The sequence below is a fragment of the Anthonomus grandis genome, chromosome 5 (genome assembly GCF_022605725.1).
Source record: "Anthonomus grandis grandis chromosome 5, icAntGran1.3, whole genome shotgun sequence".
NCBI classification, from domain to species: Eukaryota; Metazoa; Arthropoda; class Insecta; order Coleoptera; family Curculionidae; genus Anthonomus; species Anthonomus grandis.
In genome coordinates this window covers 32,664,043-32,686,605 of record NC_065550.1, presented here as the reverse complement: position 1 = coordinate 32,686,605, position 22,563 = coordinate 32,664,043, and the positions used below count along the sequence as shown (strand labels likewise).

General features: G+C 35.7%; 1 protein-coding gene and 2 long non-coding RNA genes across 9 annotated transcripts in view; 2 read left to right on the top strand and 1 right to left on the bottom strand.

Annotated features, from left to right (window-relative positions):
* LOC126736656 (oxysterol-binding protein-related protein 3-like) overlaps positions 1–22,563 on the top strand; it is a 40,533-nt gene that overhangs the window by 17,171 nt on the left and 799 nt on the right. For all 6 annotated transcript variants that reach the window (XM_050441122.1, XM_050441124.1, XM_050441123.1 and 3 more), the window contains 5 exons: positions 1,975–2,098; positions 4,793–4,894; positions 4,956–5,214; positions 5,271–5,595; positions 11,293–11,513. In XM_050441122.1, coding sequence (XP_050297079.1) covers positions 1,975–2,098; positions 4,793–4,894; positions 4,956–5,214; positions 5,271–5,595; positions 11,293–11,513 — 1,031 coding nt within the window. The remainder of the gene's footprint in view (positions 1–1,974; positions 2,099–4,792; positions 4,895–4,955; positions 5,215–5,270; positions 5,596–11,292; positions 11,514–22,563) is intronic.
* On the bottom strand, positions 13,226–22,307 carry LOC126736667 (uncharacterized). 2 transcript variants are annotated; one of them, XR_007660727.1, is made up of 5 exons: positions 22,210–22,307; positions 20,017–20,382; positions 18,344–18,552; positions 13,683–13,954; positions 13,226–13,316 (listed from the first exon to the last, which is right to left on the bottom strand). It is a non-coding gene; the product is annotated as an uncharacterized LOC126736667 (long non-coding RNA). The 2 variants fall into 2 exon arrangements; XR_007660726.1 differs by lacking the exons at positions 20,017–20,382; positions 22,210–22,307 and adding exons at positions 19,285–19,650; positions 21,114–21,252.
* On the top strand, positions 13,308–22,307 carry LOC126736665 (uncharacterized). The gene is made up of 4 exons (XR_007660724.1): positions 13,308–15,281; positions 16,745–17,169; positions 18,632–21,133; positions 21,499–22,307. It is a non-coding gene; the product is annotated as an uncharacterized LOC126736665 (long non-coding RNA).

The window sequence follows — 22,563 nt, the reverse complement described above, 5'->3', positions numbered from 1 at the left end:
AAAGAATTTTCTTTGTCTCTTCCAGGCAATATTCCTGATTTTCATCCCGTTGAACAAAAAATCCCGTTTTCTTCAGAATTCTGGACAGAACTAGGTACTGATATTGGTGTTTATGGTTGCAAAATTGTTACTCGAAACATTTGAGTTTTTTCTCTATTTTCCATACGATTCAGGTCGTAAATTATTGCTTCCAGACACTTGAAGCCTATCTCCATTTTCTTCTAGTTTTTTTCCGATTTTTTTTGTATAAATTAGTAGTAAAACTGTCATAGTGAGAAACAGGAGAGGGGCGCAGTGGTTTCCTTTGATGTTTTATGTTCTGCCGCCATCAGCAGATTTTCAGAAACATTAATAAAGCACTCTGCTGATTTTTTGTAGGGTATTAGGTATGGATAAGGAAGGATCTTTTAATCAATGTTTATAGAGCTTTTGTGGAATGATTACTTGGATAAAGTTCCATTAAAATCTTTTAGTTCTATGGACTGGAAACTTTGAACTATTAAATTTTCTGAAAATGGTAAAATTGTTAGGGAAACACATGGTACAACCATTTTGATTTAACAAATGCTTCAATTTGATTGCTGGTTTTATTTAACATTCTATATATTTCAATTTAATAGGTTTTCTCGAATCTCCTTTTTCCTCACCTTCTTTTACTTTCTCCTTGGTTTCCTCTCAACTTTTTTTATTTTCTTTGTTTCTTTCCTTGTACTTTTCTTGCCTTTTCCTTCTTTCTCGTTCGGAGATTTTCCAGGTATTCGAGGAATTTTCTTGTTTTTTTTTTGAAATATGTTCTGGATATAATTGAATTGAATATTCATGTACCAGATGGATCTTGTTAAAACAGTTAAGAATATCCTTATTTTCTAGTTAATCTAGTTAATTTACTTCTTCCAGGCAGTTGAAGTCATTCTAATTCCCTTCCAGTTGTTTAACACTTTTTCCATTTTCTTGTCAATTATTTAATTATCTAAACATTTTTTTTCTCATTTGCCTTCTTTCTCATTCGCATGACTTTTACAGGTATTTCAGATAATTTTTTTGTCTCTCTCGAAGCAATTTTTGTGATTTTCATTCTGTTAAGGAAAATCCCATTTTCTTCGGGGTTTTGGATTGGATACTTATACATGGATGTATCTGATGACAAAACTGTTCTTAAAAGCTGTTAAAATATTTAGGAATTTTTGTTGTTTTCCAGGCAAACGAGATCATTATTTAGTTCTTCCAGGCTGTTTTAGTATTTATAGTTTTCTTTCAATGTTATTAAAGTTTTTCCCATTTTCTTGTCAATTTTCTTATTATCTGGGCATTTTTTTCTTTTCAATTTCTTTTTTTCTGTTCGAAGACTTTTATTCAATAGACAATTTAGGTCGTAATTTGTTTTTTTCGGGCAGTTGAAGTATCTCTCCTTTTGGACCAGTTATCTTTCCCAATTTTATTGCGATCTCCGCATAAAATTCGATACTGCTATTTTATTCTCCCTTACACAATTGATTCTCAAAATCTCTTAAATTATTTCCAAGAAATTGGGGTCATATTTATCTCTAATAGGCAGTTAAACTGTTTTAGAATTTTTTCAGTTGGTCAGTTCTGAATGATTCCTAAATTCTTTTATAACTCATAAGGGGTTTTTTTCTCGTTTTTGCGCCGAACCCTGGCCACACAATTGGTTCTACAATGCCCTTCCTATTTTCCAGGCATTTTCCTTGACCAATATTACAAATTTACAATTTTTATCGCTACGTATTTCTTAGCTACCTAGTAACTAATTTATTGATTAATTATCTGAAATAACGCCATATTACCTTAAATACAGCACTCTTAATTTAAAGCTCCATTTTTCAACTACAGTATCATACAGTAAAAAGGATTTACATGGCGCTTCTCGGTCATTTATTAATCGATTTTCTCTACATATATAAGTGGCAATATTTTTTTTTGTTAAACGGGACCATTATAATCTTACTTGTCCAGGTTAGGACTAGGTCGGAAAGCAGCTCGGAGGCGGACTCGTTTTCCAGCGGTGAAGGCAGCATCAGTTCAGAATCGGAATTAGGAACGGAACTGCATAATCCACCGAATAATTTAGATACTGGCGGTAAGTAATATTGAATTTAAATCGGTGAATTATTAAAATGTTTTGCTAGATACTTGATAAGTTACCAGATTGAGGTTATGCGTAACTTTTTGCACTTTACTGAAGATTCATTCATTACAATTCGATTTCAAGTTGGCAAGAAATCATTGTTTTTTTCTTCATGGCTGGTATTATGTTTCTTTTTTCTTTCTCTTTTAATTTATGTTTATACTATTTTGTAATTTTAAGTTTTCTTACTCCATATCTACTTTTGCATGTTCTTGAGAATAATGAGGTTAGGCGTACTGTGTTGGATATCTCTGAAGGTTTTTGCTTGGAAGAGTTCAATATACAAAAATATCAGATACATTAAACATTAAAATCGAAAAATTACAGAGTGCAGTTTTGGATCCTATATTGTTTTTGACTTATATGAACAGTTTAGCTAGTTTAAATCTCGGAAATGATTCACACAGTTTGTATAAAAATGCTTCACACCATTATACAAAATTACATATTAAAAATAATAAAAAAAAACAGGCTTTATGTAAAGAACATGTTATTTTTTTTTTAAATATATAGGGAATTTCGCACAAATGTTGATCATAGCTATGAAACTAGAACTAGAACGTAAGATTATATTAAACTGGCAAGGGGTAAGGCAAACACAATAGGGGCGCAACACAAAGGGAAAATAGAACATATATTTATCAAAATAAGCACAAATTTTTTAAAAGATACGACAAATAGTAGTGGCTAGTTTGAATTTTTTATTGTTTCTGTCTTTTATGATTGATTTTAGAATTAATTAATTTTTTATCAATTGTAAAGATGACATTTGAAATTGAAAAGAAATTGAAAGGAAAAGAAATTGAAATTGAAATTGAAAGGTTAGAAAAATTATTTCGCTATTGTAACTTTTTGCATATACAAATGTTCAGTCATCTAGATGCTGAGTTTGATTACTATATGAGTGGGGTCAAAACTGAAGTGGATCAGGTCCATAACATTTGATTCTTAGGAAACAGCAGTTAAAGTTTTATATAATTTATTATATTAAATTACAAAATTATTACTCCGTTAGCTTAAATGTTTAGACCAATTTTTAGTTAATAAGGATATTTTTTGACCATTATGCTGGACTGGTTTTCTTTTCCAGTGAACAGTTTCTAATGAATGAATAAACAAATAGGTTTCAAGTTTCAAAATCTTAAATTTTATTTTACAAGATTAAGGTTATACAACTAAACCTTATTATATTAAGTAAAAATCTAGACATTATAATTAAGGATCATTATTTATTAATAACTAGAATCAACTTCAAAAATAATTTCGCCTTCAGACTGGTTGGTTGTGTTGCGCTTGTACGATGTATATAAGGTAAACGATCAAGCATATGTTTCTTTTTGGTCCTTATAGATCTAGCGTGTAATATAAAGACAGTTTCAATACAAGCCTATAAATTGCGAAAAGTCATTTAAAGTTTCTTTAAACCTTTTTTTCAATTTTATGGCCTCTCTGAAAGGCCTCTATTCAATAGTTTTTATTTTTCTTTTTAATAATTGAGCATATGAGACTATTTTCTAATTTGATTTTTACTATAACAGTGACGTTATACCCAGCAAAATAAGTAACGTTCCTAAAATCAGCTATGTTTCAAAACTTGGATAAAGTTTTATTTGATTCAAATATTTTCGCAGGTATTTATTTTCTCTTATTTGCTTTAAAAAACGTTTTCCGCTATTTCTGAAGCTGGATCGAGCCTGTTTCTGGATCTTTTTCCACCTCGTATGCCATTTTTAGGACTTTCTAAAACAAATCAAAAACCGGTATAGATTTTTTTTACAGAACTTCCTACAGACTAGTAGCTTGTTGTTGATTTATACTTTTGCGGATTAGAAATTGCTAATATTTTTCGTGCAATCTTTTCCTAAATTAAACAACGTAAAATGCATAAAACATTGTTGTGTTAAGTGGAATCTTACCATTGGAGCTGACTACTATTTGTTTTAAGCAAACCAATTGGGTAAGTGGTAGTTCATCTTTAGATTCGCAATCTGAAAAGAAAAACTCGTAAACACTCTTATTTTGGACGTAGATAACATAAGACTCTCAAAGTTATTATTTTTAACACTCAAAAAACGAGTTAGAACAACGTTAAAACAACAATTTCTGGCGGTTATTCACATGTGAATTGCCAAAGTAGATCTGATGGACTGTGGCATGGACCTCTGATAATAAATTTTCAGTGCAGTCGTAGTTTTATCGCCATCTATCGGTAAATATAATAACATCGGACTTACTGTGTTATTGTTGCACAGAAATTTATATACTATTACCACCTTTTAAATGAAATAAAAGGTAAAAACATCATTTATGGATATGCTCCACTTCAGCTTTGTGTCCCCCACATCAATTCATAATCTGGTGGTATAAAAAATTATTATCGTAGTTTTGTTGGGTGCATTCGGTAACGTTTTTTTAGGTTTATAGTTTTGTTTTGGTTTTTTTTAATAAAACTTTTGCAATTATTACTTTTCCTTTAAATAAGCAGCATTGCAAAGGTGATAAGTCACCTAGGTGAGCCACTGCTGTTTAATATTTATTTGATATCATATGGTGGAACATATTCAGATATTTAATTATTATTAAACGTATGATATAAATATACCCTCTAAATAAATTTAATATTAATAATCTATTATTATTTTATAGAAATGTTAGATAGGAGCCTGACTGGTCGCAGAACAACACTACCGGTGCCAAGACCACATGCGGGCGGTTTATCTCTGTGGAATCTCCTTAGCAAAAATATCGGTACTACGTGGTTAAAAATTGAGTTTTCTTTTAGGAAATTCTCATGCATTAAAAATTACAGGTAAAGATTTGTCCCAAGTTAGTATGCCGGTGGCTCTAAATGAGCCCTTGAACGCCCTACAACGGTTGTGCGAAGAACTGGAGTACTCGGAACTACTGGATCGTGCGGCCATCACCGAAGACCCGTACGAACGAATGGTACAAATCGCCGCTTTTGCCGTATCAGCCTACGCGAGTACATTAAGCAGGGCCGGAAATAAACCTTTTAATCCTCTTCTGGGCGAAACTTACGAGTGTATTAGGGAGGATCGAGGATTTCGGTGAGTCGATGACATGTTCTATTACATTTCAAACTTTATTTACGCATATATGTTAGGTTTATAGCGGAACAAGTGTCCCATCACCCTCCGGTAAGCGCGTGCTACGCGGAAAGTAGCAATTTCACCTTTTGGCAGGACGCACGTATAAAAACGAAATTTTGGGGTAAAAGTATGGAGTTTCAGCCGGTCGGTTATGTGCGTCTGCTGCTCCCGAAAACCGGCGATCTGTACACGTGGAACAAGGTCACCACGTGCGTGCATAATTTATTCAGTAACCAACGGTGGGTGGATCAGTATGGCGAGTTAAAGATCGACAATGGAAAGATCACGTGCAAGTTAACGTTTAATAAGGCGAGTTATTGGTCGTCGAAGAGGCACGAGGTACGAAGTTTACTTAAATTAATTGATTTTTGATTAGGTTGTTTATTGATAATAGTTTACTTAAGATGAGGCGTTATTTTTATACTGCCTAAAAAGCTCGTCCATTATGCTCAAAGAGAGCTTGATAAAATTGATAACAAAAGGAAAAATGCAACGTCTCGGTCTCTTTTTATTTATAGGTAACATGTTTCGCTTAAAGAATTAAGCAGCATCAGACCTAAAATGTAAAATACACCTCATTGCAAGACAAAGTTTGTAAAAATATTATCTGAATGGTTAAAAACCAACACTGACACATAGTAACTACATAATAATACTAAGGCGCCTAACCGCAACACTAAGAAAAACTATAAATATTTATATTAAACATTAAATAAAAATTAGAATAAGTTATGTGGTTTGAACCCATAGCTTTCACATTAAGCTTATTATTCACATGAGCTTTATACCGTTGCGCTATCGCGGGCTTAGGACTACAACTAGATATCTCAAAAAACAACATTGGGAATATTAATTTTTAGTAATTTAATAATTTTAGATTATTATTTCTTATGTCTTATTAGTGAACATTTTAGTTAAAATTAAATGATTTTTTCCAAAAAACTCCTTTTGGTTTATGAATAAACAAATTTTTTAGTTGTGTTATTGATATTTCAATTACCAATTTAATTAGTTATCTGGTTGTGAATAAAAGAATTTAAAGGAATTATTTGAAGTGAAAAGTTAATCAAGCCAATTTAGTACAAAAGATAAACACGGATTTTAACAAAATTAATTGACTCTCTTTTCAGCATATCATCTTAAATTAAATAATGAAAAAACGAAATCGTTATGTTTTGGGAATAAAGCTAAAAGATGCTTTGTCAAAAACTCTTTAAATTTAAATATTAATGGCCTAAGTTAGTCTTTTGTGCCAATAATTGACGAGGATCTTAGGTTTCATGAACATGTACAAAATTATGGGAAAGGGATTTTATGCCCTTAAATTAATACATTAAAATAGGCATATTTTAAATTTTTCTTTAAAAAAATGCTTTGTGATAGTGTTGTTTTATCCCACTTTAACTATGCAATATTTTTTATGGGCTCTGCTTAACCGCTATTGAAAAACATAGAATTCGCAAACACGCACAGTTAATATCTGAAAGTAACTGGTTAAATATGGAAAATCGTCGAAGGCATCATCTATCAAATTTTCTTCATAAGTTGCTTAATGCCCTTGAATACTTAAAAACTTTAGAATCTAAATTTTTGCCTAAGACAGTTACTTTAGTGGTATCCAAAATTATTATTCCAGATATTTAAAATGATTCTCTGAAATGTCTGGAATAAAATTTTGAACATGATCTCTTCAAATAATTCTGGAAAAGGTTTAGAAGTTTTTAAAGGTTTCTTCCATGCACTCAAAGTACTGTAAATGTCTAGAAAAGATTTGAGAAGGAGATATAAGTAAGTCTTTCTAATACGTATGAATGTCTTTCAGGCCTTTCTAAGCTTACGTCTCTTTCTTGTTTAACTGCCCGAAAGCGAGAGAAATATCTAATCAATTACAGGCAGTTGATGGAATCACCTTTCTTAAATTTCCCAAAAGACCTAAAAGACGTTTAGCTCATTCTCTCTCTCTGTCTCTCTCTCTTTATTTCAAGTTGCTGGACGAGATAGTGGTAAATAATATTTTACTGATTCCAGGCAGTTGATGGTTTACTAAATCCAGGAATTTTCCAGGACATATATATATTTTTGCAGACTTGTTTGTATTTGGATCTCTTTCAATTTCAACTGCCTGGAAGAGATACTAATTCCAGGAAGTTAATCCAATAATTTTTTTTAATCTCTTTCTCCCTCTCTCTCTCTGTGTTATAAATATGTATTTTTTCTTATTTAAGTGTCTGGAAGGGATAGAAATATTTTGTCAATTACAGGCAGTTCATGAAATCTATATTTTTAAATTTCCAAAAAGACCCAAAGGACGTATAGATCATTCTCTCTGTACATCAAGTGTATTCCTCAAGAGGAATATTACATGTACTCAAAGTGACTTAAGAACCCAATTTAATAGTACTGGAAGAATTATTACAGGCACTCAAGATGACTTAAATGCCTGGAAGAAACTTAATGGAACCTAAATTATTATTCCAGGTACTTTTAATATTATTTTATTATATTTTATATTATTAATAAAATGACACAACGGTATGAAAAATAGAGCAAAAATTTGAATTCACATCTATATATTATCTTTATGAATTAGAAGGGGAAGGAAATAAACTGACATTTTTCTAGTATAACTAGACAAATTAAACCCAAAAAACACTATTTCCAGATGATCCAGACGCTAGCAATAAAATTAAACAATGATATAGAAAATAGAGGAAAAAGTCGAATTTTTTGGTACTCAAATATCTGGAATAAAGCTCAGATATTACTTTAGGATCTCTCTAAATATTTCTAGTTTTTTAAAAGAGGCTTCAAAGTACTCCAGGGTCTTTTCCAGGTACTCAAAGCACTGCAAATGCCTGAAAGGGGCTTAAGAAGTAGATATAAGTAATTCTCTCTAATATATATGAATGTCCTTAAGGCTTTTCTAGGCTTATGTCTTTTTCTTGTTTAACCTCCCGAAAAAGATAGAATTATTTTGTAAGTTACAGGCAGTTAATGAAATATTTTTAAATTTCCCAGAAGACCTAAAAGATATTAAGCATATGCTCACTCTCTTACAGTACTTCAAGTTAATTCCTTAAGAGGAATTATTACAGGTACTCAAAGGAACTTTCAAATACAATGCTTAAAGGGTTGTCTGGTACTTAAATTATTATTCCAGGCACTTAAAATGATTCTCCAAAATGTCTTGAATATAGCTTTAAACTTCATGATCCCTTTATATAATATAGAAGTACTTCAAGGTTTATTCCAGGACATCAAAATGCTGCAAATGTCTGCTCCAGGCATTCGCATTAAGATTTTTCTGTAAAACACTCAGAACCTTGATTTATTTAACTCATCTTTAATTGCATGGAAGAGATTTAAGAGTACTCAGAGTATCAGTCCAGACATTCTAATTGCTTCAAATTATTTTCTCAAGAGATTTGAGAGTACTCAGAATACAAGTCCAGGAGTTCCAATTGTCTTAGATTCTTCTCGAAAAGTCCAAGATAGTGTGATCATTTGCCTTACTCAGCTGATCTTCAATTGCCTGGAAGAAAATTAAGAGTATTAAGAAGATTAGTCCAGATATTCCTACAACCTCAGATTTATCTCTTAAACCATTAAAACAGTGAATCTTTGGTTCATTTAGCTCATCTGTAATTGCTTAAAAGAGAAGTAAAAAGGCTATTCCAGGTATTTCAAATTCCTCAGATCCTTCTTTTAAATGATTTAGATAGTAAGCCTGTAAGAAAATGTAGAGTACTTAGAAGAAGGTTCCAGGCATTCTAGCTGCCTTAGATTCCTCTTTAAAACTCTCAAAATAGTGAGTCCTTACTTTATTTAGCACCATTATCAATTGGCTGTAATCAGAACTCTAGTCGACCAGCATTCCAGCTAAATCAAATTCTTTAAGAAAGGGAATCTTTGACTCATTCACTTTATCACAATTGCTTGAAAAAAGAGTAAGAAGACTATTCCAGGATCACTCAAGACAGTGAATTCTTGGTTTCTTTAACTCGTCAATTGCCTGGAAGAGATTTGAGAGTAATTAGTAAACTAGTCCAGGCATTCCAATTATTCATGTTTACTTGCCTGGAACAGAATGGAGAGCTGTTGGAAGATCATGTAAAAGAATCTGAAGCTATCCGGGATTTTTAATTTAAGATTCATGCAGTAATTAATAAATGACATGAAATATACATTGAAATAACTACGGTCCCAATAATTGCAAGAATTGTATTACATTTGAATTATTGTTTCGGATGAATTATTGGAAGAAAGTCCTGATAACGGGTATAATTTGTCAGGTACAGTTCATGCAAAGAGAAAAAAACTGTCAAATAACAAAATACACAATAGAAATGTAAGATACTGGCAACGCTGTACTATACCACAACATAAAACTGCTATGTTTGAAGATCATTTATATATAACGCTATCTGCATTATACAATTTAATTTCGGATAATTTTAAATCTTTTAATATCAATAAATTTAAATTTAAGTCGCGACAGTTTTTTATGGACATGCAAACAAATAGATAATGAATTGTTAATTTAATTCATTGGTGATTTTAATATATTTTTTATTACCTTAGAACAGCAATATATAGCCAAGGGTTTGCAAAATAGTGGATACTTTTTTTTATGTAGATAGCTTTTACAAATAGTTCTAATTTATCAAATTCTGTGAAATTTGATATGGTTAAGTGAGAACAGTAACATTTATTAGACTTCACCTATCAAAGGTACACAAATATTCTTTTATAGTAACTAATGTATCAATATTTTGTTTTTTGTAATTTTTTTAAATAATTAATAAAAGCCATTTATTATAATATTATCAAGTTATTTTTATTTATAAAGTAATTTATTCATATGTGCAATAAAAAGAAACTACATACTTAACTTTAAACCAGCTAATCACTTTCAGATTCAGATCCGTAGCAATAATTTTTTTGATTTTTTAGTGTGGCAGATTTTTATAAAATAACTTATATTCTATTCCAATTCCTGGAGTGGCCTGTTTGAATAGTCGCCATACTTTTCTTCTGGCAATGTACCCCAGACTCTAAGTATATATTGCCTATAATGTGCAGATTCTTCTGCTGTTAGGGCAGAAGAACACGTAAGCCTTGTTAGGAAAATTTAAAAACATAACTGTTACAGGAACCAAGTCTGCTTTTGCTACACATCTTGTTACTCAGGGCATAATTTTGCTAAATTTGCTTATTTTTATAAACTTGACAGTGCAGTGAGATGTATTTTATATTTTAGGTCTGATGATGCTTAATTCTTTAAGCGAAATATGTTGCCTTTAATTTACTTGATTCGTTTGTGTTTTTGGGGTGCGTGTACCAATCAATTATTTATGAGTGTTTTTATCTTGCAAAAGAGGGCTATCAGATATATTTGCAAAGTAGGTATAAGAGATTCATGTAGAGAACTTTTTATTACTCACAAAATCTTTACGTTGCCTTCTTTATTTATACTGGAAACGGTGTGCTTAATTCACAAAAAAGTACAGAGATCTCAATGATGTTTAATCATCTTCCAGCGGATATTAAGGAAGTGCAAAGTAAGAGTCCTTAGGAAAAGGGTTAAAAATTTGTTGGTTGCAAGAGGCTACTATGAAGTAAATTACTTCTTTTTGGATAGATTTTAACATATGACATTATATATTTTATATTTTCTGACGAATATTTGTCTGTGCCCTGTCAGAAGTTGCTATGTAGTACTTAAGTTTTGCTGTAAGAGATTTTCTTTTTTGAGCATTATTTTAGTTGCTATTTTATACTTATGTATGATTTGTGTATTGTATATGTTTTTTTTTTGTACCTTTGTATGGTAATGCCATTCTTTCCATACAGCTTTGTCGACAAGATTATCTCTTATGAAAATAAAGCATATTTTGATTTGATTTTGATATATAGTTTTTGAGACCGAGACTTTGTATTTTTGTTGTAAGTTCACTTGAAGTTTCTAATATATAAAAAACATTTAAATTATTAAATTTTAGATCTAAAATTCAACTTAATTTCTTGATTTTTAAGGTTGTGGGAGCGGTTTACGACGAATCGGGCAAACCAGTTCGTCGATTGTTCGGCAAATGGTCCGAGTCGTTATACTGCGGCGTGGCGCCGTCGGCCCGTTGCATTTGGCGTGCAGGCAATCTACCGGAAAACCACGAACTTTACTACGGGTTCACCAGATTTGCCATAGAGTTAAATGAGTTGGGTTCTTATTCGAACCTTTTACCTCCGACGGACACCAGGTGAATACTTCATTACCTTCTTGGTACATTATCGATTCGATTTCTTTTTAAGAAGTTTGAAAATTAATTATTTTATGAAAATTTAGATTTACTAGATCGCGAAATGGTAGTGCATATGCAGAAAACGCTATATTAAGATTTTGGATAGAGCAACTTTAAATTATCGTACCTGAGGCATAAAAATGGCAAAAAAGTAAATTTTTTGCTAACTAATAATTTCTCAGTTTTTTTTTATTGATACATAAATATAGATTGAAAGGTCTGCTCCAAGTAGATTTCTCAACTTTTATACTATAATGAAAAGGCTATTTTGGCAACTCATTAAAACCATTTTGTAGATTTATTTTCGTTCGTTATTTTAAATATTTTCAGAGATACGCGGTATTGTTCTGACGTAATAATATTGCTTGTGATTGGTAAAGAATAATGCCAAAGTGCGTTGTTTATTTATTGGCGCCAAACACCGATATTTGAAAAAAATTTGGGATACGACCTATTTCAATTAATAAGCCTTCGTTAGGAAGTTTCGAAATCAAAATCGCTTGAAACATAAACATGGTAAAAAAAGAGAAATTGTGTTTTCTTAGATGCATAAAGATTTCTTTATTATTTTAGGCGCGTGTCAATTATTTTCTCTAACAGTAAATAAATGATTATTTTTTTAAAAATAACTTTCCCGATAGCTCCCATAGAAGCCGAGATATCGACCTTCAAAGTTTGGGTTTTTTCATTTTTCGGGTATACCCCCCCGTATCGAATTTTTCACCAAAAATTCATTTTTTTCGAAATCAAACTAAGTATACCAGCGTCTTATTTGGGTCACCTAGATTACGAAAACACCGGGTTATAACAGGATCCGAGCAGAACTAAGGGAATGAGAGCACTTTGAAAATCCTGAAAAAGTCGTTTTCGACGTCCGCTTTTGAGGCAAAAAATGGGCATCAAAAATGCCATATCTCGGCTATCGTAAAAGCTACGACCTTGCGGATAGTTTCGTTGGATTCAGAATGACGAAACTAAGACAAAACCGTTGGAATTTTCCCGATAGCTCCCATAGAAGCCGAGATATCGACCTTCAAAGTTTGGGTTTTTTAATTTTTCGGGTATACCCCCCCGTATCGAATTTTTCACCAAAAATTCATTTTTTTCGAAATCAAACTAAGTATACCAGCGTCTTATTTGGGTCACCTAGATTAGGAAAACACCGGGTTATAACAGGATCCGAGCAGAACTAAGGGAATGAGAGCACTTTGAAATTCCTGAAAAAGTCGTTTTCGACGTCCGTTTTTGAGGCCAAAAATGGGCATCAAAAATGCCATATCTCGGCTATCGTATGAGCTACGACCTTGCGGATGGTCTTGTTGGATTTAGAATGACGAAACTAAGACAAAACCGTTGGAATTTTCCCGATAGCTCCCATAGAAGCCGAGATGTCGACCTTCAAAGTTTGGGTTTTTTCATTTTTCGGGTATACCCCCCCGTATCGAATTTTTCACCAAAAATTCATTTTTTTCGAAATCATACTAAGTATACCAGCGTCTTATTTGGGTCACCTAGATTACGAAAACACCAGGTTATAACAGGATCCGAGCAGAACTAAGGGAATGAGAGCACTTTGAAAATCCTGAAAAAGTCGTTTTCGACGTCCGTTTTTCAGGCCAAAAATGGGCATCAAAAATGCCATATCTCGGCTATCGTAAAAGCTACGACCTTGCGGATGGTCTCGTTGGATTTAGAATGACGAAACTAAGACAAAACCGTTGGAATTTTCCCGATAGCTCCCAAAGAAGCCGAGATATCGACCTTCAAAGTTTGGGTTTTTTCATTTTTCGGGTATACCCCCCCGTATCGAATTTTTTCACCAAAAATTGATTTTTTTCGAAATCAAACTAAGTATACCAGCGTCTTATTTGGGTCACCTAGATTACGAAAACACCGGGTTATAACAGGATCCGAGCAGAACTAAGGGAATGAGAGCACTTTGAAAATCCTGAAAAAGTCGTTTTCGACGTCCGTTTTTGAGGCCAAAAATGGGCATCAAAAATGCCATATCTCGGCTATCGTATGAGCTACGACCTTGCGGATGGTCTTGTTGGATTTAGAATGACGAAACTAAGACAAAACCGTTGGAATTTTCCCGATAGCTCCCATAGAAGCCGAGATGTCGACCTTCAAAGTTTGGGTTTTTTCATTTTTCGGGTATACCCCCCCGTATCGAATTTTTCACCAAAAATTCATTTTTTTCGAAATCATACTAAGTATACCAGCGTCTTATTTGGGTCACCTAGATTACGAAAACACCAGGTTATAACAGGATCCGAGCAGAACTAAGGGAATGAGAGCACTTTGAAAATCCTGAAAAAGTCGTTTTCGACGTCCGTTTTTCAGGCCAAAAATGGGCATCAAAAATGCCATATCTCGGCTATCGTATGAGCTACGACCTTGCGGATGGTCTTGTTGGATTTAGAATGACGAAACTAAGACAAAACCGTTGGAATTTTCCCGATAGCTCCCAAAGAAGCCGAGATATCGACCTTCAAAGTTTGGGTTTTTTCATTTTTCGGGTATACCCCCCCGTATCGAATTTTTTCACCAAAAATTGATTTTTTTCGAAATCAAACTAAGTATACCAGCGTCTTATTTGGGTCACCTAGATTACGAAAACACCGGGTTATAACAGGATCCGAGCAGAACTAAGGGAATGAGAGCACTTTGAAAATCCTGAAAAAGTCGTTTTCGACGTCCGTTTTTGAGGCCAAAAATGGGCATCAAAAATGCCATATCTCGGCTATCGTAAAAGCTACGACCTTGCGGATGGTCTCGTTGGATTTAGAATGACGAAACTAAGACAAACCCGTTGGAATTTTCCCGATAGCTCCCAAAGAAGCCGAGATATCGACCTTCAAAGTTTGGGTTTTTTCATTTTTCGGGTATACCCCCCCGTATCGAATTTTTTCACCAAAAATTGATTTTTTTCGAAATCAAACTAAGTATACCAGCGTCTTATTTGGGTCACCTAGATTACGAAAACACCGGGTTATAACAGGATCCGAGCAGAACTAAGGGAATGAGAGCACTTTGAAAATCCTGAAAAAGTCGTTTTCGACGTCCGTTTTTCAGGCCAAAAATGGGCATCAAAAATGCCATATCTCGGCTATCGTATGAGCTACGACCTTGCGGATGGTCTCGTTCCATTCAGTATGGCGAAACTAAGACAAAACCGTTGGAATTTTCCCGATAGCTCCCATAGAAGCCGAGATATCGACCTTCAAAGTTTGGGTTTTTTCATTTTTCGGGTATACCCCCCCGTATCGAATTTTTTCACCAAAAATTGATTTTTTTCGAAATCAAACTAAGTATACCAGCGTCTTATTTGGGTCACCTAGATTACGAAAACACCGGGTTATAACAGGATCTGAGCAGAACTAAGGGAATGAGAGCACTTTAAAAATCCTGAAAAAGTCGTTTTCGACGTCCGTTTTTGAGGCCAAAAATGGGCATCAAAAATGCCATATCTCGGCTATCGTATGAGCTACGACCTTGCAGATGGTCTCGTTGGATTCAGAATGACGAAACTAAGACAAAACCGTTGGAATTTTCCCGATAGCTCCCATAGAAGCCGAGATATCGACCTTCAAAGTTTGGGTTTTTTCATTTTTCGGGTATACCCCCCCGTATCGAATTTTTTCACCAAAAATTGATTTTTTTCGAAATCAAACTAAGTATACCAGCGTCTTATTTGGGTCACCTAGATTAGGAAAACACCGGGTTATAACAGGATCCGAGCAGAACTAAGGGAATGAGAGCACTTTAAAAATCCTGAAAAGGTCGTTTTCGACGTCCGTTTTTGAGGCCAAAAATGGGCATCAAAAATGCCATATCTCGGCTATCGTATGAGCTACGACCTTGCGGATGGTCTCGTTCCATTCAGTATGGCGAAACTAAGACAAAACCGTTGGAATTTTCCCGATAGCTCCCATAGAAGCCGAGATATCGACCTTCAAAGTTTGGGTTTTTTCATTTTTCGGGTATACCCCCCCGTATCGAATTTTTTCACCAAAAATTGATTTTTTTCGAAATCAAACTAAGTATACCAGCGTCTTATTTGGGTCACCTAGATTAGGAAAACACCGGGTTATAACAGGATCCGAGCAGAACTAAGGGAATGAGAGCACTTTGAAAATCCTGAAAAAGTCGTTTTCGACGTCCGTTTTTGAGGCCAAAAATGGGCATCAAAAATGCCATATCTCGGCTATCGTATGAGCTACGACCTTGCGGATGGTCTCGTTCCATTCAGTATGGCGAAACTAAGACAAAACCGTTGGAATTTTCCCGATAGCTCCCATAGAAGCCGAGATATCGACCTTCAAAGTTTGGGTTTTTTCATTTTTCGGGTATACCCCCCCGTATCGAATTTTTTCACCAAAAATTGATTTTTTTCGAAATCAAACTAAGTATACCAGCGTCTTATTTGGGTCACCTAGATTACGAAAACACCGGGTTATAACAGGATCTGAGCAGAACTAAGGGAATGAGAGCACTTTAAAAATCCTGAAAAAGTCGTTTTCGACGTCCGTTTTTGAGGCCAAAAATGGGCATCAAAAATGCCATATCTCGGCTATCGTATGAGCTACGACCTTGCAGATGGTCTCGTTGGATTCAGAATGACGAAACTAAGACAAAACCGTTGGAATTTTCCCGATAGCTCCCATAGAAGCCGAGATATCGACCTTCAAAGTTTGGGTTTTTTCATTTTTCGGGTATACCCCCCCGTATCGAATTTTTTCACCAAAAATTAATTTTTTTCGAAATCAAACTAAGTATACCAGCGTCTTATTTGGGTCACCTAGATTACGAAAACACCGGGTTATAACAGGATCCGAGCAGAACTAAGGGAATGAGAGCACTTTGAAAATCCTGAAAAAGTCGTTTTCGACGTCTGTTTTTCAGGCCAAAAATGGGCATCAAAAATGCCATATCTCGGCTATCGTATGAGCTACGACCTTGCGGATGGTCTTGTTGGATTTAGAATGACGAAACTAAGACAAAACCGTTGGAATTTTCCCGATAGCTCCCATAGAAGCCGAGATGTCGACCTTCAAAGTTTGGGTTTTTTCATTTTTCGGGTATACCCCCCCGTATCGAATTTTTCACCAAAAATTCATTTTTTTCGAAATCATACTAAGTATACCAGCGTCTTATTTGGGTCACCTAGATTACGAAAACACCAGGTTATAACAGGATCCGAGCAGAACTAAGGGAATGAGAGCACTTTGAAAATCCTGAAAAAGTCGTTTTCGACGTCCGTTTTTGAGGCCAAAAATGGGCATCAAAAATGCCATATCTCGGCTATCGTATGAGCTACGACCTTGCGGATGGTCTCGTTCGATTCAGAATGACGAAACTAAGACAAAACCGTTGGAATTTTCCCGATAGCTCCCAAAGAAGCCGAGATATCGACCTTCAAAGTTTGGGTTTTTTCATTTTTCGGGTATACCCCCCCGTATCGAATTTTTTCACCAAAAATTGATTTTTTTCGAAATCAAACTAAGTATACCAGCGTCTTATTTGGGTCACCTAGATTACGAAAACACCGGGTTATAACAGGATCCGAGCAGAACTAAGGGAATGAGAGCACTTTGAAAATCCTGAAAAAGTCGTTTTCGACGTCTGTTTTTCAGGCCAAAAATGGGCATCAAAAATGCCATATCTCGGCTATCATATGAGCTACGACCTTGCGGATGGTCTTGTTGGATTTAGAATGACGAAACTAAGACAAAACCGTTGGAATTTTCCCGATAGCTCCCATAGAAGCCGAGATGTCGACCTTCAAAGTTTGGGTTTTTTCATTTTTCGGGTATACCCCCCCGTATCGAATTTTTCACCAAAAATTCATTTTTTTCGAAATCATACTAAGTATACCAGCGTCTTATTTGGGTCACCTAGATTACGAAAACACCAGGTTATAACAGGATCCGAGCAGAACTAAGGGAATGAGAGCACTTTGAAAATCCTGAAAAAGTCGTTTTCGACGTCCGTTTTTCAGGCCAAAAATGGGCATCAAAAATGCCATATCTCGGCTATCGTAAAAGCTACGACCTTGCGGATGGTCTCGTTGGATTTAGAATGACGAAACTAAGACAAAACCGTTGGAATTTTCCCGATAGCTCCCAAAGAAGCCGAGATATCGACCTTCAAAGTTTGGGTTTTTTCATTTTTCGGGTATACCCCCCCGTATCGAATTTTTTCACCAAAAATTGATTTTTTTCGAAATCAAACTAAGTATACCAGCGTCTTATTTGGGTCACCTAGATTACGAAAACACCGGGTTATAACAGGATCCGAGCAGAACTAAGGGAATGAGAGCACTTTGAAAATCCTGAAAAAGTCGTTTTCGACGTCTGTTTTTCAGGCCAAAAATGGGCATCAAAAATGCCATATCTCGGCTATCGTATGAGCTACGACCTTGCGGATGGTCTTGTTGGATTTAGAATGACGAAACTAAGACAAAACCGTTGGAATTTTCCCGATAGCTCCCATAGAAGCCGAGATGTCGACCTTCAAAGTTTGGGTTTTTTCATTTTTCGGGTATACCCCCCCGTATCGAATTTTTCACCAAAAATTCATTTTTTTCGAAATCATACTAAGTATACCAGCGTCTTATTTGGGTCACCTAGATTACGAAAACACCAGGTTATAACAGGATCCGAGCAGAACTAAGGGAATGAGAGCACTTTGAAAATCCTGAAAAAGTCGTTTTCGACGTCCGTTTTTCAGGCCAAAAATGGGCATCAAAAATGCCATATCTCGGCTATCGTAAAAGCTACGACCTTGCGGATGGTCTCGTTGGATTTAGAATGACGAAACTAAGACAAAACCGTTGGAATTTTCCCGATAGCTCCCAAAGAAGCCGAGATATCGACCTTCAAAGTTTGGGTTTTTTCATTTTTCGGGTATACCCCCCCGTATCGAATTTTTTCACCAAAAATTGATTTTTTTCGAAATCAAACTAAGTATACCAGCGTCTTATTTGGGTCACCTAGATTAGGAAAACACCGGGTTATAACAGGATCCGAGCAGAACTAAGGGAATGAGAGCACTTTAAAAATCTTGAAAAGGTCGTTTTCGACGTCCGTTTTTGAGGCCAAAAATGGGCATCAAAAATGCCATATCTCGGCTATCGTATGAGCTACGACCTTGCGGATGGTCTCGTTCCATTCAGTATGGCGAAACTAAGACAAAACCGTTGGAATTTTCCCGATAGCTCCCATAGAAGCCGAGATATCGACCTTCAAAGTTTGGGTTTTTTCATTTTTCGGGTATACCCCCCCGTATCGAATTTTTTCACCAAAAATTGATTTTTTTCGAAATCAAACTAAGTATACCAGCGTCTTATTTGGGTCACCTAGATTACGAAAACACCGGGTTATAACAGGATCCGAGCAGAACTAAGAGAATGAGAGCACTTTGAAAATCCTGAAAAAGTCGTTTTCGACGTCCGTTTTTGAGGCCAAAAATGGGCATCAAAAATGCCATATCTCGGCTACTAGAAGAGTTACGACCTTGCGGGTGGTCTCGTTGGATTTAGAACGACGAAACTAAGACAAAACCGTTGGAATTTTCCCGATAGCTCCTATAGAAGCCGACATATCGACCTTCAAAATTTGGAATTTTTCATTTTTCGGGTATACCCCCCCGTATCGAATTTTTTCACCAAAAATTGATTTTTTTCCAAATCAAACTAAGTATACCAGCGTCTTATTTGGGTCACCTAGATTACGAAAACACCGGGTTATAACAGGATCCGAGCAGAACTAAGGGAATGAGAGCACTTTGAAAATCCTGAAAAAGTCGTTTTCGACGTCCGTTTTTGAGGCCAAAAATGGGCATCAAAAATGCCATATCTCGGCTATCGTATGAGCTACGACCTTGCAGATGGTCTCGTTGGATTCAGAATGACGAAACTAAGACAAAACCGTTGGAATTTTCCCGATAGCTCCCATAGAAGCCGAGATATCGACCTTCAAAGTTTGGGTTTTTTCATTTTTCGGGTATACCCCCCCGTATCGAATTTTTTCACCAAAAATTAATTTTTTTCGAAATCAAACTAAGTATACCAGCGTCTTATTTGGGTCACCTAGATTACGAAAACACCGGGTTATAACAGGATCCGAGCAGAACTAAGGGAATGAGAGCACTTTAAAAATCCTGAAAAAGTCGTTTTCGACGTCCGTTTTTGAGGCCAAAAATGGGCATCAAAAATGCCATATCTCGGCTATCGTATGAGCTACGACCTTGCAGATGGTCTCGTTGGATTCAGAATGACGAAACTAAGACAAAACCGTTGGAATTTTCCCGATAGCTCCCATAGAAGCCGAGATATCGACCTTCAAAGTTTGGGTTTTTTCATTTTTCGGGTATACCCCCCCGTATCGAATTTTTTCACCAAAAATTAATTTTTTTCGAAATCAAACTAAGTATACCAGCGTCTTATTTGGGTCACCTAGATTACGAAAACACCGGGTTATAACAGGATCCGAGCAGAACTAAGGGAATGAGAGCACTTTGAAAATCCTGAAAAAGTCGTTTTCGACGTCCGTTTTTGAGGCCAAAAATGGGCATCAAAAATGCCATATCTCGGCTATCGTATGAGCTACGACCTTGCGGATGGTCTCGTTCGATTCAGAATGACGAAACTAAGACAAAACCGTTGGAATTTTCCCGATAGCTCCCAAAGAAGCCGAGATATCGACCTTCAAAGTTTGGGTTTTTTCATTTTTCGGGTATACCCCCCCGTATCGAATTTTTTCACCAAAAATTGATTTTTTTCGAAATCAAACTAAGTATACCAGCGTCTTATTTGGGTCACCTAGATTACGAAAACACCGGGTTATAACAGGATCCGAGCAGAACTAAGGGAATGAGAGCACTTTGAAAATCCTGAAAAAGTCGTTTTCGACGTCTGTTTTTCAGGCCAAAAATGGGCATCAAAAATGCCATATCTCGGCTATCGTATGAGCTACGACCTTGCGGATGGTCTTGTTGGATTTAGAATGACGAAACTAAGACAAAACCGTTGGAATTTTCCCGATAGCTCCCATAGAAGCCGAGATGTCGACCTTCAAAGTTTGGGTTTTTTCATTTTTCGGGTATACCCCCCCGTATCGAATTTTTCACCAAAAATTCATTTTTTTCGAAATCATACTAAGTATACCAGCGTCTTATTTGGGTCACCTAGATTACGAAAACACCAGGTTATAACAGGATCCGAGCAGAACTAAGGGAATGAGAGCACTTTGAAAATCCTGAAAAAGTCGTTTTCGACGTCCGTTTTTCAGGCCAAAAATGGGCATCAAAAATGCCATATCTCGGCTATCGTAAAAGCTACGACCTTGCGGATGGTCTCGTTGGATTTAGAATGACGAAACTAAGACAAAACCGTTGGAATTTTCCCGATAGCTCCCAAAGAAGCCGAGATATCGACCTTCAAAGTTTGGGTTTTTTCATTTTTCGGGTATACCCCCCCGTATCGAATTTTTTCACCAAAAATTGATTTTTTTCGAAATCAAACTAAGTATACCAGCGTCTTATTTGGGTCACCTAGATTACGAAAACACCGGGTTATAACAGGATCCGAGCAGAACTAAGGGAATGAGAGCACTTTGAAAATCCTGAAAAAGTCGTTTTCGACGTCCGTTTTTGAGGCCAAAAATGGGCATCAAAAATGCCATATCTCGGCTATCGTAAAAGCTACGACCTTGCGGATGGTCTCGTTGGATTTAGAATGACGAAACTAAGACAAACCCGTTGGAATTTTCCCGATAGCTCCCAAAGAAGCCGAGATATCGACCTTCAAAGTTTGGGTTTTTTCATTTTTCGGGTATACCCCCCCGTATCGAATTTTTCACCAAAAATTCATTTTTTTCGAAATCATACTAAGTATACCAGCGTCTTATTTGGGTCACGTAGATTACGAAAACACCAGGTTATAACAGGATCCGAGCAGAACTAAGGGAATGAGAGCACTTTGAAAATCCTGAAAAAGTCGTTTTCGACGTCCGTTTTTCAGGCCAAAAATGGGCATCAAAAATGCCATATCTCGGCTATCGTATGAGCTACGACCTTGCGGATGGTCTTGTTGGATTTAGAATGACGAAACTAAGACAAAACCGTTGGAATTTTCCCGATAGCTCCCAAAGAAGCCGAGATATCGACCTTCAAAGTTTGGGTTTTTTCATTTTTCGGGTATACCCCCCCGTATCGAATTTTTTCACCAAAAATTGATTTTTTTCGAAATCAAACTAAGTATACCAGCGTCTTATTTGGGTCACCTAGATTACGAAAACACCGGGTTATAACAGGATCCGAGCAGAACTAAGGGAATGAGAGCACTTTGAAAATCCTGAAAAAGTCGTTTTCGACGTCCGTTTTTCAGGCCAAAAATGGGCATCAAAAATGCCATATCTCGGCTATCGTATGAGCTACGACCTTGCGGATGGTCTTGTTGGATTTAGAATGACGAAACTAAGACAAAACCGTTGGAATTTTCCCGATAGCTCCCAAAGAAGCCGAGATATCGACCTTCAAAGTTTGGGTTTTTTCATTTTTCGGGTATACCCCCCCGTATCGAATTTTTCACCAAAAATTCATTTTTTTCGAAATCATACTAAGTATACCAGCGTCTTATTTGGGTCACCTAGATTAGGAAAACACCGGGTTATAACAGGATCCGAGCAGAACTAAGGGAATGAGAGCACTTTAAAAATCCTGAAAAAGTCGTTTTCGACGTCCGTTTTTGAGGCCAAAAATGGGCATCAAAAATGCCATATCTCGGCTATCGTATGAGCTACGACCTTGCGGATGGTCTCGTTCGATTCAGAATGACGAAACTAAGACAAAACCGTTGGAATTTTCCCGATAGCTCCCATAGAAGCCGAGATATCGACCTTCAAAGTTTGGGTTTTTTCATTTTTCGGGTATACCCCCCCGTATCGAATTTTTTCACCAAAAATTGATTTTTTTTCGAAATCAAACTAAGTATACCAGCGTC